At 35.2% G+C, this 14,402-nt stretch overlaps 1 protein-coding gene across 1 annotated transcript in view; it reads left to right on the top strand.

Moving 5' to 3' along the window:
- rbfox3b (RNA binding fox-1 homolog 3b) overlaps positions 1–13,581 on the top strand; it is a 207,159-nt gene extending 193,578 nt beyond the window's left edge. Inside the window, exons 11-13 of the mRNA XM_082164859.1 lie at positions 3,388–3,446; positions 7,535–7,613; positions 11,916–13,581. Coding sequence (XP_082020985.1) covers positions 3,388–3,446; positions 7,535–7,613; positions 11,916–11,960 — 183 coding nt within the window. The 3' untranslated portion in view covers positions 11,961–13,581. The remainder of the gene's footprint in view (positions 1–3,387; positions 3,447–7,534; positions 7,614–11,915) is intronic.
- Positions 13,582–14,402: the final 821 nt, after the last annotated feature.

Below are 14,402 nucleotides of genomic sequence, written 5' to 3'. Positions count from 1 at the left end.
CTCTTGTATAGTCCCTGTAATTCCAGTCAGATCCGCTCTGAAGTGTGTTAATGAGTGTAGATGAGCTCTCTCGTTGTTGCTCGGCACGTTACGCAGATAATGAAGCACTCGCGGTTGATCTGATTAATCTGCGTCTCTTCACAGCGTGTGGATTACTCTCTCTAACTCCTTCACACGACTGGAAGCATTAAAAGCCATCAAGCGGGTTATGAGTCCTTCAGCAGCGGAGGAACTGTCCCAGTAATTAAAATGTATTTAAGATATTTACATTCTTGTTGAACAGATGCAAAAAAACAAAACAAAACAAAAAAATCGATTTTGTCTTTTCATTGTGTGATTCATTGATATGTCAGTGTCAGGACAAAGTCCTTGTACACAGACAAGTCTTGGTAAACTCAGACATATTTATGAAGAATCAAACCATGTTGAAGTCAAAGTTTTGTAAACTTACAGTATCAATGCAGCAAACTAACAGAGATCAAACTGTTTTCTATGCATAGACTTGCAAAAATGATTAAAATTATAAAGTGATGAATGTGGTGGCCAATAAAATGGGTAAAAATGATGGGGAAATGGTTAATAATACTTTTTTGGCCTTTAAAGTTTGTAAAAATAATAGAAAAAATGGCAAACAAGAAAAAAAATACTTTTGGTAGTCAATAAAATGGGTAAAATTAAGGGTGGGAAAATAGTAAAAAAATTGCTGGCCAATACAATTGGTAAAAATGAGAAAGAAATGGTTCAAAATACTTTTGGTCGCCAATAAAATTGATAAAATTAATACAAATAAAAAGCGCAAAAAATACATTTAGTGGGCAATTAAATGCATAAAAATAAGAAGAAAAATTGAGAAAAAAATTATTTGCTTTTGGTCAATAAAATTAGTATAATAAAATAAAATGCATTTACTGGCCAATAAATTGGTAAAAAAAAAAGAAAAAAAAAAAGAAAAAAAGGCTTTTGTTTGCCAGTAAAATTTGTAAAAATAAGCTAAATGATTTGCCGGACAATAAATTGGTTAAAAATCACATTGATGGAGGGACACAAGCCCATATCTAGAGATCAGAGAGACTTTATGGTGCAACTGAATACCCTAGCAACACCCTAGCAACAAGACTACATGAGTTTTGCATGTGCAAACACCACTCAGCTTGTCTTTAAGTGTCTAGTTGTGTCAGAGAGACACATGCAGCACATGTACAGTACTTTTTGTCCTCATAATGCTCTCGGTGTGTGTGTGTGTGTGTGCAGTGGCGGGTTTCCCGTATCCCGCGGCAGGAGCGACGGTGGCGTACAGAGGGGCTCATCTGAGGGGCAGAGGCCGTGCCGTTTACAACACCTTCCGTTCGGCTCCTCCTCCTCAGCCAATCCCGGCATACGGAGCGTGAGTTATTGAACTTTACAGTTATTGAATTAAACTGAATTGAGCTGAATAAGGACACTATTGTCTTCTGTAGAGCTGCTGTGCAGATGAAATTATATTCGTTTCATAATTGATGAACTTTACACTGTTATTGAACTAAATCAAATTGAGCTGAGTCAAGTTTCTTTCATAATTGATGAACTTTAGCAACTCTGAAACTGAATTGAATCAACACTGAATTGAGCTGAATAACGACTCTATTGTCTTCTGTAGAGCTGCTTATAGCTGAATTAAACTCGTTTCATTGAATAACTTTACAGTTATTGAATTAAACTGAATTGAGCTGAATAATGACACTGTTGTCTTCTGTAGAGCTGCTGTGCAGATGAAATTATATTCGTTTCATAATTGATGAATTTTACACTGTTATTGAACTGAACTAAATCGAATTAAACTGAATTGAGCTGAATAATGACACTATTGTCTTCAGTAGAGCTGCTGTGCAGATGAAATTATATTCGTTTCATAATTGAATAACTTAATATTCCGTTATTTTCTTTTTTATTACTGTCTGTATTGCATAAAGCGTAATAGAAATAAATGTGACTATTTACTCATCCGCAACAGAATCGTCTTCATTTGGAGGCTTTTCACGGCAAATATTGATCTGTGCAACACTAATTAAATTAATTACTCCGGATGCCATATAATTAATGCAATTAAAGGATTGACGGCTCTATTTGTACGTTCCCCTATTCTGCACTGCATGCGCTCTCATACTTCATCTCTCTGCACCAAACTGATTTATTTCTGCGAGTCATGTGACTGTATTCTGCACCACCCCCCCGTGCTCCTGACGCAGCAGTTCTCATGCTCATTGGTGATAATCAGACGCTCTCGTTGTCTCGTTTGTTGAACGCAGGGTGGTGTATCAGGACGGGTTCTACGGCGCCGAGATCTACGTGAGTAACTCTGTTTCTGGAGGGATGAGAGTGTGTGATTCCAGCCCTGGCGCTCTGGCGTCGATTAACCCGTGAAACCTGATCACCGAACTCTAGATCCACTTCAGTCACCACCACACACACTCAGAGTTTGGCAAAGATGCTGCAGTCACACACGCAGACACACACACACACACACCTGACAGTCTGATTTATTACCCCGTGTGTGCGCAGGCTGGGGCTCCAATCAGCTCAGTCCCACAGGAAGTTCACCACGCCCACTCCTCCTCACTTCCTGTCCCCGCGGGAACGTGACCTCACAATCCCCCGCTCAACCTCTAACCTGATTTCACTCACAAACTCACAAACTTACTCCAGTTTGAATAGTTTTGCAAGTGACGGGAAATCAAGCCGTCTAACTCGAGCCTTCCCGTAGCGTTGGAGGGTCTCTGTGTGCTTATTCCAGAAATGCACACGCCGTTCTGTCTCACATTCACAATAACTCAAAGCACAAACTTTCTGTGCTGATTTTAAATGCGGCACAGTTTATCAATGCAAAACTCTCAGCATCCCGAAAGCGTGTGCTGTAGCGCCTCCCAGTGGCGCGCGCTGGACGTCCATGTGTGTGTATCGGGCGGAGAGTGTAAAACAGTGGCTGTTCTGGTTCTGACGCTCTGATTAATGTGTGTTATTAGCGATCTGCCTACAGACAAATGAGCTCCACTCCACCTCAGAGTCTCTGCTGATTATGATACAAGCGCCACATCAACAGAATCTGTTTCCAAACATAGAGATTTGCATCTGAAGGCATCATATGCACACTTTTGAGATGCAGTGCTGCACACTCTCAGAGAAAAAAAGGTACAAAAGCTGTCTCTGGGGGCTGTACCTATTCAAAAGGTACTCCATTTAGGGGGTAAGGGTAAAAAGGTACAACGGTGTGTTTTGTACCTCTTGTTGTGAGACTGCATCATCTGCAGAATCGAATGCAGCATTGCTTGCGTCCTTTGCTTAGAAGGCAAAACTAGAATGAGTATTGCATGGATGGATAAATGCATAAATGAGTGTTTTGTGTGTTTTCAGGGCGGATACGCAGCGTACAGATACACTCAGCCTGCGACGGCTACAGCGTACAGCGACAGGTACGAGTTCACACGCACACACTCCTGATATTTAGGTCAGAAACACAGTTATCTTGTAGAAATCTCAACGAGAACCCATCCAGCTGAGAGCAAAGAGCAGGAGAAATCTCAGATGTTTCAGATAGACCGCAAAGAGATGAGATGGAGACTTTTGCTGAGGATTCATTAAAAGACATCAGTGTTATTCTGGCAGGAAATAATGATATTACAAACATGTTATTGGATTTTTTTTAAAATCATTTACAGTATTAAAGTGTTAAATTTAGTAATTTTTCAATTATTAAATGTCTATTTTTTATTACTTTTTTTTATTAATATCTTTTTATTTTATTAACATTTTTAATGTTAGTTATACATAGAACTGGTGCTGGGAGTGAAGCAGTGTTATAATTTTAGTATTATTTATATGCTATTATAGTATTTATTATAGTTTTTAATAATTATTAGTATTTATTAATATAAATAACATTGTTTATTTTTTTTTAATTTATTTTTTTAGTGTAACATTGTACTATTATAGTATTCAATTATGTTATTATTGTTATGAGTATATTTGACTATTTATTAATAACAGCATTTAGTTTATGTTTTTTGTTTACATTTTTTTAATGTAAAATTGTACTATTATAGTATTTTATTATTGTTATGAGTATATATTACTATTTATAATATAAGAAGCATTTAGTTTACATTTTTAGTTTTCTTTTTTTTATTAGTATGTATATAGTATTTATTACTATTTATTCATATAATTAACATTTATTTTCATAGTTACATTTTTTATTTCAGTTTTAGTAATTTACTAATGTAAAATTATACTATTATAGTATTTTATTAGCGTTTTGAGTATTTATTCATATAATCAGTTTTTTTTCTTTTTTTTTCTTTTTTTCTGGTTTTAGAAATGTCCTAATGTAAAATTATACTGTTATAGTATTTTATTAGTGTTTTGAGTATTTATTTATTTATTTATTTATTATTCTCTTTCTTTTCATTTCAGGTTGAGTAATTTTCTTTAATTTTTATTTGTATTATATATTTGTGATTTTATTATTTCTTTTATACTACTTTTAGTCATTTTAGTACTTAAACTTATTTCGTTAAAACCAACAATAACAACAACATTTCTAATTTTCATTTAATTTCCGTAAGTTGTTTCTCATCTAATATCATACATTTCCCAGCTTTATTTAGCTGGCGAGTCTGAGTGAGGCAGCCATTTGCTAATGAGGAAGAGAAATAAACATAATTCAAGACATTTCTCTGAAACCAAAGCACAGTTTTAATTTAACTTTTGCTTCGCAAGCAAATTTATGTTGCTTTAAAGAGAGTTTGGATATTTTTACAGGAAAACAAAGCAATAATACTGATTATACCGATTAATGAAATTATGTTTTGCGGTGTGGTGAAGTCAGTGTTGTGCTTTCAAAGCAAGTTTCTTGCCAATCCAGACTGAGTCAGCACACTCATCGTCCAGTTTCACACACACACACACACATTAAAGCGCATGTATATCTCTTACGGTAAAGCTGCCCTTTTCTCTCTCTCTCCCTGTGTTTGAGTTGTTGCCCGTGGCCGAGGGCTTGTGTTTTCTTATCTGCTCTCTGCAGACCTTCATTTGCAAGCCCTGTGTGGAGAAGAAGCAGAGAGTGGAATATGCATAATATAAATGAAAGGAAATGACACGTGTTGTCCTTCCTGTGGAGGATTAGTTCCAAACCAGCAACACAACACCAAGCCTGCGGCGGCATCCCGTTCACTTCGCCTTCACACACCTCCGTCTTTCTTTCCCTCTTCTCAGCCTTTCGTTTGCTCTCATGCTTAATTAGTTTCATTCTCTCGTCTTCTACCTGAATGTTTTTCTTAGAAATATAAAAAAAGTCACAAAATTAGGTCACACTTTAGTTTAGGGTCCAGTTCTCACTCTTCACTGCGACTTTTGCCTCAGTAAACACCTAATTACTGCTTATGAATAGTTAGTAAGGTATTTGTTAAGTTTAGATTAAGGGATGTAGAATATGGTCATGCAGAATAAGGCATTAATATGTGCTTTATAAGCACTAATACTAATAAACAGCCAATATCCTAGTAATATGCATGCTAATAAGCAACTAGTTAATAGTGAGAACTGAACTGTAAACTAAAGTGTGACCCAAAATTGTTTATGAGGGATTTTCAACAGTTATTTCTCTTATACAAGTTAAAATTCACTGCAGTTTCCAGCTGAAATGCATATGAGTGGCTGTAAAACACAGACAACTTGTATTCCTCCTCACAAAAATCATGATTACAGGGGCAGATTATTGAATAATAAAGAATTATTTTCATGCACAATATTATGTAATGACCTCAAAACATTTTTACCGTAGTGCATAGTTTGAAAACGAATGCATTTTGATGTTGTATACTGGGCTTGACATTAAAGGGGTGGTTCGGGATTTTTGACATCGGACCTCATTTTTAAGTCAGCCTGGTTGTTATTCATCAGTGGAGACATTTTTTTTTCAAAATTATCCAGTCCTTATATTTGGATAGTTAGCCGATGCTAGGCTAGCGCGAGTCAATGGTATATGTTAGCCAGCCATTAAAAACCGTTTTACCCACTCCACAGTGCACCAAACGCAAATCAATTATAACACTAGACTATCGATGTATATGTCCGTTGAGAGAATAATGTTAGAAATCAAACTTACCTTTCATCTCAATGATCCCAAAGGAACTAGTTTCTCAGAAGCTGCGGAATTTTACTTTGCTCCGGTTAGTAATGCGGCAAAAAGTAAACACAGAACAGAAGCGCACTGTAATCAGTGTACCAGCGGCAGGTAAATACACTTGCGTCATGTGTGTACTGGCTCACTCGGTTGCCTAGGTAATCAATATCACTCCGCTGCTGCTGTAGACAAGGCTTATGATTACAGGGAACAAATTATAACTAATGCAATGTGATGAAAGGTAAGTTTGATTTCTAACATTATTCTCTCAACGGACATATACATCGATAGTCTAGTGTTATAATTGATTTGCGTTTGGTGCACTGTGGAGTGGGTAAAACGGTTTTTAATGGCTGGCTAACACATATACCATTGACTCGCGCTAGCCTAGCATCGGCTAACTATCCAAATATAAGGACTGGATAATTTTTTTTTTTAAATGTCTCCACTGATGAATAACAACCAGGCTGACTTAAAAATGAGGTGTAAAAAATCTCGAACCACCCCTTTAACTGTTTTGCTCACCAGTCACTGTGGCTAGTGGTTTTTCAAAGTTACGAGCCACTCAGCATTTTCACTGGACACAATTTTGACATCAATACCATGGGGAAAAACTGCCATATAGATATTTTTAATATTATCTCATAATTTGGCGGCAGGAATATTAGGCTGCTGTCACTTTGACCTGATGCACTGATCCATTATACTGTTACACATGCGTTTTCTTTCTCAACTGTTTATGTTCACTTAAAACAACTGTCCGTTTACATGAATACTCACCCAGACCAGCATTGTGACATTCTTTTGTGTGTATTTGACTGTTTAAGTGCAATAAGCAGCAAAAAAGAGCTACATTTAGTGCTGAGAAGGGGCTTTATGTGCGAACACTTAAAAATGATGCGCAATCCCACACTTGAAATTCAAGCCCTGTGACAGCAACATCCAGAGCAAATGAAGTGAGTGAGTGAGTGGAGGTGGGTTTGTGTGTAACTCATGTAGAGCTGAGAGAGAGAGAAAGAGCAGCTGTTATCATGTATCTATTCTGCGGAAAATGAATATTAGAAGCGTTTATGATATTTCAGCATCAATATGTATCGAAAAATCTATATTTTTGACAACACTAAATTGCACTTAGTTTATTATTTCAGATTCCTTTTCAAAAGACTACAATTAAAAAGTGATAAACTGTTCAAAGCGAGCTATAATTACCAAAAATGGGAGATTTGCATTTCGTATTTGCTTTTGTTAAAACAATAAGTTTAGGGTACACTGGAAAAAAAATGGCGTAGAAAACACGTTTCACTCAGATATTGCTGTTTGATGTTGTGCATGAGTGTTTCTACACGTTAAAGCATCTCTTGATTCATGTTTGTGCAGTTATGGGAGAGTCTATGCAACTACTGACCCCTATCACCACACCATCGGCCCGGCGGCCACATACAGCGTGGGGACCATGGTAAGACAAACACACACACTCAAACTTATCCTGCACTCAAAGTTATCTAAAGAACTGTTTCCCATGATTACGGACCCTTACTTTCCCTCGCATTAGAGCCGGGAGTGTTCAGCGTGTGTTTCTGTGAGAGGCTTTGTTCCATGACACGAGGAAGTCAGTCGGTTAATGTCTGTTTTTAGCTAGCGTTTGCAGCTAACATCAAAGATGAAGGCACTAATGGGCCGTCAGAGTGAGGAGAGCTCGTTGTTTGCTCTCGATTTCCCCCCAAATTAACGAGAACGTAACGCATGCAGCAGTGTGCCGTGGGACAGACACGACTAAAGCACGGATGGTTCATTTTCAACCACCTCTCTCTATCAGAAAAGTATTTGGCACTCCAGCATGCATGCAATTTCTCAACGACGAGGACGTCAGCGAAATAAATGAAAACTAAATACGAAAGAAAAGAAGCAGTGAACAGTTCCCCGGTGCAGCTGCTAGCTAAAAGCTTTCATTAATTAAGACGCTTTGTTTGAAACTCTCTTCATTTACTAAATTAAGTCTGTGCCTGTACGCTTTTCCTTAATTCCTGCTTCCCTGCAAAATTCCTTCCTTGTTTCTTCCTCAACAGAGAGAAAAATGAGCCCATCACGGAGCAGAAAAGCCCCGTCAGCGGCTCTGTTCCAAAACACAGTGAGCTGCCTGTCTAGTGCGCACAAAGACGGCTTGTTAGCATTGAAAACCGCTAGACGGTGCACAGTTTTACACTTTTAATTCGAATCAGCACCTTAAAAAGTGTTAAAATTGTCTTTTTTTTTATATTATATTGACCTTTTTATTGATTGTTGATATATTTAATGATAATTATAGTCCATTTCTCTCTGTTCTTCCACCAATTTTAATGGATATTTTTGTTGCAATGCATTCTAGGATTGTACACAACGTTTATTTTGTTCCTAAGTGTTTTTTGACTCGTTTTCCATTTCAAATATCTAAACATTCTTGAATCAAGATACATTTACTCAAAATGCAAAATGACATGAAATAAAAATGATTTAAATCAAGTGAGATTATGTTTAAAATGAGAACAATTATCGGCCAATGGCCTCAGAAAATACCCCTTTTTTCCCTTTGAATTAAGTGTTTTTTTCTTTCTCCACTGGAATATATTTGTATCACTTAATTTTGATCAGTTTCAAAAAAAAAAAAAAATTATTTTATGTCAGAATGCATCTCTAGTAAATGCATCTTCATCAGTTCTTTTTGTTAACTTTTATTTTTAATATGGTAAATAGGTCATTGAAATGCAGCTGAAATAAAATAAAATATCAATAAAATGAAATTTAAGTGAAATTAGATAAAAAGCTTAACCTTATTGTTAACTATTAAAATGTTTTGGCAAATTGAAATAAAGCTGAAATAAAATAGAATATAAATGAAATTAGATGGAAAAAATAAACTTATTGTTAACTAAACTATTAAAAATCATTTTTGGTCATTGAAATAAAGATGAAAAAATAAAATAAAATAAAAGATGGAGAAAAAAAAGGGGAAAAAAGAAAGAAAATTGGAAATGTTGCCTTGGCTACTAACTGTAATAAGTTGAAGTATTACTCAAATTCAAACTAAAATAAATAAAAATAAATTAGAGCTAAATAGAAATATTTACAACAAAAGCACATAATAAAATTACCAATACTTAAATTAAATAAATGAAAATAAATGCTAATTCAGAATGTCAATAAATACTATAATAGTATATATAATACTAAGTTGATACTGATCTTGGTTTAAGAATATTTAGATTTTAAAAAAGTCTCTTGGAAGCTTTTGAGTTCTCTATGATGTCTTAGAATGCTGTCTAGTTAGGGAGCTCACTAGGTTTTGGAACAGACCCAACTTGTCCATTTCAGTATGTGTGTGTGTGTGTGTGTGTGTGTGTGTGTGTGTGTGTGTGTGTGCTGATGCAGAAGAACATGAGAACTCCAGATTCACAGAGCAATCAAACGATCCCTCGATCTGTCAGAGAAAGAGCACTTTGGTTTTTTGGCTCTTTCATCATAACTGATTAACGCGTCGGCGCAAGATGGGAGAGCTTTTTGCTTTTAAAATTCCTTTAATAATTAGTTCCTCTGAGGTTGCATTAAATTCTCTTTGCTGGTTTTCCCAGCGTCATGAAATTGCAGAAGGCTTCCACCCAAACCAGCGAGCGGGTTCCCCTTAAATTAGGGAGAATTATCCTTTGAAGGTCTGGAGTAAATTGCGCGTACGGTCCGGTATCACGGGGTGTGTTCGAAGACCATCGCTCGCCCCGACGCCTGTGAGCTTTCTACGTGCTCAACTTTAAAGAGAATAATTGTACTTGCCTTTGAACAGCATCGACATTAATTTGATGTATCGTAGTTCGAGGTCTATAATGCTTTCAAAGGCGACGATGCCATTTCTGCACAATACGGGCAGATGGAGCGGTTGTGAAATTGCTAGTTAGTGACTCTGTAATGAGATAGCAAAAGAAACACAATGATTCCTTCATGGGCCGCACGACCCCTTGATCTCACGATTATTAACGTGAAGTTGTCCAAATCTGAGTTCTCAGAGTTCAAAATCAGAATTGTGTTGTTTTTCTATTCTGTCTGCATCAGCAATAGTAAACACACACACACACACCACGCACGCACACACACACACACACACACACACACACACACACACACACACACCGCCCACTTTTCAGTGGCCTTCGTTCCTGGAAGTATTTTTCCCATTCATTTTCCCCATAGGGATTTTTTTTTTAAAGTCTTCATTAAAAAGTCATAAGTCATGAACCACAAACTTTGATTTGGAGCAAAAAAAGTATTTGAAAATCATGTACTAAAGTATGAAAGTCCATTAATGCCACATAAGAAAAAAACTTATGTCCTGATCATAAACATAAACATAAAAAGTCAAAATTATGAAATGCTTCAAAATTATGAGAAATCATGAGATAATTATGACAAAGTCAAAATGATAATTTAATAAATTACAATTATTACATATTAAGTCAACATTATGAGATTAAACAGTCAAAATGATGATTTAAATCATAATTATGAGATAAAAAGTTGAAATTATGAAACAGTCAAAATTATGTCATACTGCTGAAGTTGACAAGTCAGTCGTGACATAAAAAAAAACGAAATTATGACAGTCATAATTATGATATAAAAAGTCATCATTTTGATTTAATTTAATTTCAACCTAGAAATATATTTTGTTTTCGACAGTGTCATAATTGTACTTCTTTTTAAATCATAACTGTGACTTAATAATGTCAATTTCGACTTGTCATTATAACGCAAAAAGTCGAAATTGACATACTGTCGGAATTATGAGATAAGTGATAATGAGATGACGTCATAATTTCAACAGTATGTAAAAAAAAATCTCATAATTGACTTGTCAATATTGTCATAATTTCGGTGTATGTCATAGTTGACTTTTTAAGTCAGTTTCGACAGTGTCAATTTCAAACTTTTTATCTAATAATTATCACTTTTTAAGACATAATTACGACGTAATATGTCAATTTCAACTTGTCATAATTATGACCTTTTATGTCAATTTTGGCTTTTTTCTCATAATTATGACGTAAATTTTGTCTTAGTATGTCATAATTTTGAATTGTTGTCGTTGTTATGACTTTTGATGTCATAATTTTGACTTTTGATGTCATAATTACTTTCTTATGTAGCAGAAATGGGATTTCATTCCATACTAAAGAGTTATTTTGGCATGATTCTGACCAACGAACTCAATCTTTCATATTTTCTTCTCTGTGGAAAGTCATAGAAAATCCATGATGGATTATTTCTTTTCCTTTGATATTAGAAAAAATAGGAACACAAAAATTACATTTGTTGTTTTTACCGTTTAAAACTATAGAAGTTTACACAATATGACGACTTCTGAGAACCCTGGAAATGTGAAAGGTGGAGATTTCCTTTGCAGAATCATGGGTACACTCAGAACAATTTGTAAAACTCGCAACTTTAGGGGTACAGCAGCTTTTCACTGGGGAGGTTCCCATAAAGGGACAACTTTGCGTACCTTATTTAGCCTTAAAAGTTCATAGTAGCACCCTACGAGTATATTTTACTACTCTAAGGCATTACATAAGGTATACAAAGGCCCCAGTCAATTCCCCTATAGAGAAAATGAATGGGACTTTTCCTCATGGAACCCTATATTCTAAAGGAAGGGATTTTGAGGGAGCTGGATTCCGCCGTTGCCGTGGCCACCAGCTTGACTCTGATTGGTGCTCTGTCATCTTTGATGTTGCAGGCGAGCCTGTACAGAGGAGGCTACAGCCGCTTCACACCCTACTAGAGACTAAAGCACTGATCACACAAACTAACACTCAAAACCACTACACTCGCTCTGCCACACGGAGTCCCATTTACTAAAACGCTTCCAGGTCAGCCGATGACCTCATCCAAGACGACATTCTCTCAAGCCCGCCTGACTCTGTGGACCTTGTGGAAATCAATGGGAAAATCGGAAGAGCAGCTCATAAATGTGGATTTACTTTTTCTTTCAGACATGGAAATGTTTTGGCATTTGTGTTTGGTTGTTAAAACGGGAAGAACGGAAGCTGTTTTTAGATGTTTGGCTTGAGTTTGTGTTTCATCATTGATCATTTTATTGGGTTTATTGTGTATATAAGCTTCTAGTGTGAATTCAGACGTGAGACAGAAATATCTCAGGACTCTCTTGAACACACAACCATCCCAGCAGACATTCAGATTCACTGTCTCTCTCCAGATCTCGCCAGCATTACTCTAGTCTACAGGTCTGTGTGGTCTGAAGAAGCTTTTGTTTGAAGGGTTTCTATGCATGTTGTTCCTGAGATGAGAGGATCCGTCCCTCTCATGTTTGCACTAACAGATTTACCTCTGTACACAGTGGACAGGTTTAACTCACACTCGCTAATGCTGAAAGGATGTGTATGTGTGTGTGTGCGCGTGTGTGAACATGGACGTTAATATGTTAAAGATTAAACCGTCATTTGATGTATGCAAATATTGCATAAAGTAATTTTAGAGGTTAACAGAGAGACAATATGTAGACAGAAAGGAGATTTAAAAACAAACAAAACAAAAAAAAACATGGAGAAATATTTAGATTTAAGAAAACAATGAGATTTATTGAGACATATTTCGGATATGCAGAGAAATTTAAAAAATGATAAATAGTTAGACTTATATAAGGGGACATGGGAGGTTTAAGGAGATATTCTGAGAAAAAATTATAATAATTAGATTTGAGAAATTATGCAAGTAGACATAGAGAGGTTTAAGTAGACAAATAAAGATGTACGGGAACACAAGGAGAAATGGTCAAAATGATGACATTAAGTTGTAATTATTACTTAAGAAGTGATATTATGAGTTAAAAAAGTTGAAATTATGACACAAAAAGTCAAAATTATGACATACTGTTGAAATTGACAAGTCAATTGTGACATAAAATATGAAATTATGACATAAAGTCAGTTATGAGACAAAAAGTCGAAATTATGAAGTCATAATTTTTGACTTCGTCTGTCAATTTCAACCTAAAAATACAAATAATGAAATTTACTTAATAATTTCGATTTATGCCATCATTTTGACTTTTGTCACAATTTACATTGTTTCGACAGTCATCATTTTGACTTTTTGTGTCATCATTTCAACTTTTTATCTCATAATTATCATTTAATAACTTTGACTTAATATTAATTTTGACCTAAAAAAAAAAACAAATAATAAAATTTACGTCATAATTTCGATTTAGCCTGTGCCATCATTTTGACTTTTGTCCCAATTTACATTTTGTTTCGACAGTCATAATTTTGACTTTTTGTGACATAATTTGAACTTTTATCTGATAATTATCATTTTATAACTGACATAATGTCAATTTTGACCCCAAAAAACAAATAATGAAATTTACGTCATAATTTCAATTTAGCCTATGCCATCATTTTGACTTTAGCCACAACTGACATTTTGTTTCGACAGTCATAATTTTGACTTTTTGTGTCATAATTTGAACTTTTTATCTCATAATTTGAACTTTTTATCTCATAATTTGAACTTTTTAAGTCATAACTATGACTTAATATGTCAATTTCGACTTGTCATAATAATGACTTTTTTATGCCAATTTTGGCTTTTTTTCCTCATAATTATGACTTATGTCAATTTTGACTTTGCATGTCATAATTTCACATTTTTTTATGTCATAATTTTGACTTTTCATATCATAATTATTTTCTTATATGTCAGAAATGGGCTTCCATACTAAAGAGATATTTTAGGGCAATTCTGACATAAGGAGAAATTAATCGTTTTAAGAAAACACACTGATATATACACTCTAAAAACTGCTGGGTTGTGTTAACCCAATTTTGGGTCAAATATGGTCTCACCCAACGTTGGGTTAAAAAATGCCATTTAAAAATGGACAAATTGCATTTTGGACAAAATCAAAAATGGACAAAAATGCAATTTAAAAATGGACAAATTGCATTGGTTACATTAAAAATGTAAACCAACGGCTGGGTTTGTCCATTTTTACATTTAATTTTTAACCCAACGTTGGGTGAGACCATATTTGACCCAAAATTGGGTTAACACAACCCAGCAGTTTTTAGAGTGTATACAGCGAGGCATAAAGAGTCATAGGAAGGTATAAAGAGACAGAGAAAACATGAAAGACCTTGACTCTGAATGAATCAATGATTAAGTGTGAATGAGATCAGAGCGAGCGCAAAGCACACTTTAC

This window comes from Leuciscus leuciscus (genome assembly GCF_965113295.1).
Source record: "Leuciscus leuciscus genome assembly, chromosome: 1".
NCBI classification, from domain to species: domain Eukaryota; kingdom Metazoa; phylum Chordata; class Actinopteri; order Cypriniformes; family Leuciscidae; genus Leuciscus; species Leuciscus leuciscus.
This window is presented reverse-complemented; position numbering and strand designations above follow the sequence as displayed.